Genomic DNA, 4,088 nt, shown 5'->3' on the forward strand with positions numbered 1-4,088 from the left:
GGTCGACTATGTGGGAGTCCAGCGACATAGCCATTACGCTAACTGCTGGTTCCCGGCATTAGTGATTTTTTGATGAAAATTTTATGTGATCATCTGAATCCAGTGTATAATTTTAATCTGCTCAAAACAAACAAGTGCTCTTGAGAATTTGTGTTAATTTTATTAATAGAAAAGCTAAGTCGTGAAGAATTTGTTTGAAAAATACAGAATTTGTTTTAGCCTTTTTAGTCATTATACTGTAATACTTAATACGTAACCCTCTAATACGTAATTTTATTGACCAGCAGATGGCATAATGGTTACGTCGCTGGACTCCCATGTAGTCAACCATGGTTCGAGTCCCAGAACTGATGGCTTGAAACTCGTGCCCAGCATGTGTGCCCAGGATCCTGAGAGGAGAATGGAGGAGAAGGGATTGAGGCGTGGCCATCTCCCCTGGGGGGTGATATATTTTTTTTTTCTTGAAAAATTAAATGTTCTATTCCTAACCAAATGAAGAGTGTTTACTAACTTATCAGATGTTAATCACATACCTGCTAAGGTGAGATTCTAGCAGTATGTATAGTGGTAGAGAGCTGACACACTTCTTGCTCTTCAGAATATACAGAGATGTTTTTGCATGAGGTGTGTTTATATAAATCATAAGCACTTTAAAGAAGTTTTAAAATTATATGAAAATATATATGCTCACTAGATTTAAACTGATCTTTTTCTAGTACACAGGGAAAATACGTGCATTAAAGAAGTTAGTAATCTGGGTCCGGCAGGTGGTGTGGTGGTTAAGGCGCTGGACTCCCACATGGCTGACCATGGTTTGAGTCCTGGACCTGGCAGCTTGCTTTCTCACTTTACCTTTCTCTCTCCCTCTGTCTCTCTGGTCAAATTAAAAAATAATGATAATAACAAATAAAATTAAAGAAGTAATTAAAAAAAGATTTAAAAAAAAAAGAAGTAATCTACTTAAGTCCTAAGACATAGCTCACTACGCCAGTAAAATTTTAGTTTACATAACTTAGAGACCTGTGAGTGGATCTTATCATTTGTCAAAGTTACAAGTAGACCTTTTAAAATCGATAATGATTCATTTTGGAAACTAAAATGCCAATTTTAGTTTCAAAAGGGTAATACAACAAGACTTTTTTTTCACTAATTTATACTAACCATCTTCCACTAAACAATAAAATTATTTTAATTCTTAACAGGGGTGGGGAGGTAGAATGGCAGCTTATTCTCGGGAAGTAATACCCTAAAACAATTACTTGTAATACTGTCACTTTTTTTTTTTTTTTTTTTTTTTTGAGGGTTTATAGGGCGCGTGTGCTTGCTAGACAGACAGAGAAAGAAAGAAAGCAAGAAATCACCCCCCAGGGGGGATGGCCACGCTGCAATCCCTTCTCCTCCATTCTCTTCTCAGGATCTTGGGCAGGCACGCACATGCGCCCAGCGTAAGTTTTAAGCCACCAAGTCCGGGACGCAAACCGCGGTCGACTACATGGGAGTCCAGCGACATAGCCATTACGCTAACTGCTGGTCCCGATACTGTTACATTTTGTAAACAATTGTTTAGCTATTATTATATTTTTTAAATTTGCTATTGGGCACCTGCAGTTACCAGAGAAAGAGTATGATAAAGCAAGCCATCAAGTCCCGTCAGGACTCAAATTTTGCTCGGTCATGTAGGAGTCCAGCGCTTTAACTACCATGCAACCTGCTTGCTCCCAATACTCTTTGTTTAAAGAATTATTTAATTTTATTTTTCATTATTATTATCTTTTAAAAATTTTTTTGACCATAAAGAGAAGTGTGGGGGATTGAGAAGGCAAGCTGCCAGGACCAGGACTCAGACTGTGGTCGGCCATGTGGGAGTTCAGCGTGTGTGCCACCTGCTGGCTCCTTGCTCCCAGTACTCTTAAATTTTCTTTTTTTTTTGGAGAGGTTTTCACTATAGGGTGTGTGCGCTTGCAGAAAGACAGAGACAGACAGACAGACAGAAAGCAAGAAATCACAGCATGGGGGAGGATGGCCACACCGCAGTCCCTTCTCCTCCATTCTCCTCTCGGGATCTTGGGCACAGTCCAGCGACATAGCCATTACACCAACTGCTGGTCCCAAAAATTTTTAAATTACAAAGTAAATACAATATTTTGAAAGTATGGTTAACATTAGCTAATTGTTCAGTCTTCAAAAGTGCCAACAGCAAAACCACTGTCTAGTTTGAGTGGCAGTTGAATTATAAAGTTTACGTATGTTTTAAAGTTTATTCTTTTCTTCTGAGAGAGAGAGGGACACTCCTAACAGGGTCTTTAGGCCATGATAACACCCCTCCAGCCTCAGCCAGCCCACATCCATGCCATGTACAGGGAGACCTCAGGTTGCAAATTCAGAATCATCACATATTGGTACAGCATTACAGGTTACAATTATGATTACAGTTAAAAGTTACAGCAATTATAGGGTGTTGCATTACTGCTGCACCACTAGCTTTTTCAAAAACTAAAGTTTTATGGTGACAAATTGGAAAATGCTTCATTTCTAAACATGGACAAAAATGAAATATTTAGGTTTTTATACTTTGCCGAAGGGGGCTTTATTTTAAATATCCTGTATTTTTAGTGCCTAACACCAAAAATACAGTAATTACCCCCTCTTAAGTTAAAAAAAAAAAGGCCAAGAATTCTACTGTCAAAATATGTGTTCATGAATAGCCTCTTGGCTAACACACAAAGTCTATTAATTTTGTACTAAACAAGTAGACACTACAGCACATTCTTTTTTGGCAAGTCGTATTTTTCTTAGAAGTGAGTTGGTATATCTTTGTATATATTCATTCTTCTATATATACAGGCATTTTATTTGTTCATATGATGAAATATATTTTGACAAATTTGAGATGAAACAGAAAGGAAATCATGTTAATTCTTGAATTTGTTTCTATAGGAGTTCCATCTGGAATATGACAAATTAGAAGAACGGCCTCACCTGCCATCCACCTTCAACTACAACCCTGCTCAGCAAGCCTTCTAAAAAAGACTTCCCTTTTCTCGGGATATGGCTGTCTCAGCACAATACTCAACATAACTGCAGAACTGATGTGGCTCAGGCACCCTGGTTTTAATTCCTTGAGGATCTGGCAATTGGCTTACGCAAAGGGTCACCATTTGAGGTCCTGCCTTACTAATTATGTGCTGCCCAACAACTAAATTTGTCATTTGTTTTTCTCTAGTTCGAGCAGGGTCTGAATTTTTTCATTTATTTTATTTTCTGCCAGCAGACAAACTTGGGTCTGTAAAGATAAGCAAGAACACTGACAGAGGTTTACCATTTAGTTTCTAAAATGTAAAAAAAAGAAAACCAACAAAAGACTCAACAAAATTAGACCACAAAATTTACATTGTTCATTGTAGCACTATTGGTAATAAAATAACAAATGTTTGTGCATTTTTATGTGAAGATCCTTCTCGTATTTCATTTGGAAAGATGAGCAAGGTCTGCTTCCTCCATTTTACTTCCCCTTCTGTTTTTGAAAGGCAGTTTCGCCAAGCTTAATGCAAGAATATCTGACTGTGTAAAAGAGAGATATTGCCACAATCTCTGGATGGTTTCCAGGGTTGTGTTATTACTGAGCTTCATCTTTCCAGAATGAGCAAAACACTGTCCAGTCTTTGTTACGATTTTGTAATAAATGTGTACATTTTTTTTAAATTTTTGGACATCACATGAATAAAGGTATGTATGTACGAATGTGTATATATTATATATATGACATCTATTTTGGAAAATGTTTGCCCTGCTGTACCTCATTTTTAGGAGGTGTGCATGGATGCAATATATGAAAATGGGACATTCTGGAACTGCTGGTCAGGGGACTTTGTCGCCCTGTGCACTAAAGGGCCAGATTTTCAGCAGCCAAGGACATCCATACCCAAGTGAATGTGATGGGACTTAAAGAAGTGAACTGAGACAATTCACTCTGGCTGTTTGAACAGCAGCGTTTCATAGGAAGAGAAAAAAAAAAAAAGATCAATCTTGTATTTTCTGACCACATAAAGGCTTCTTCTCTTTGTAATAAAGTAGAAAAGCTCTCCTCA

At 37.7% G+C, this 4,088-nt stretch overlaps 1 protein-coding gene across 7 annotated transcripts in view; it reads left to right on the forward strand.

Annotated features, from left to right (window-relative positions):
* The window catches only part of CNOT2 (CCR4-NOT transcription complex subunit 2), a 119,116-nt gene extending 115,028 nt beyond the window's left edge, over positions 1-4,088 (forward strand). For all 7 annotated transcript variants that reach the window (XM_006146175.3, XM_027770922.1, XM_027770919.1 and 4 more), the window contains one exon: positions 2,938-4,088. In XM_006146175.3, the coding sequence (XP_006146237.1) occupies positions 2,938-3,024 (87 nt within the window). In that variant the 3' untranslated portion in view covers positions 3,025-4,088. The remainder of the gene's footprint in view (positions 1-2,937) is intronic.

Source organism: Tupaia chinensis, unplaced genomic scaffold, assembly GCF_000334495.1.
Source record: "Tupaia chinensis unplaced genomic scaffold, TupChi_1.0 Scaffold000168_1, whole genome shotgun sequence".
Taxonomy (NCBI): Eukaryota; Metazoa; Chordata; class Mammalia; order Scandentia; family Tupaiidae; genus Tupaia; species Tupaia belangeri.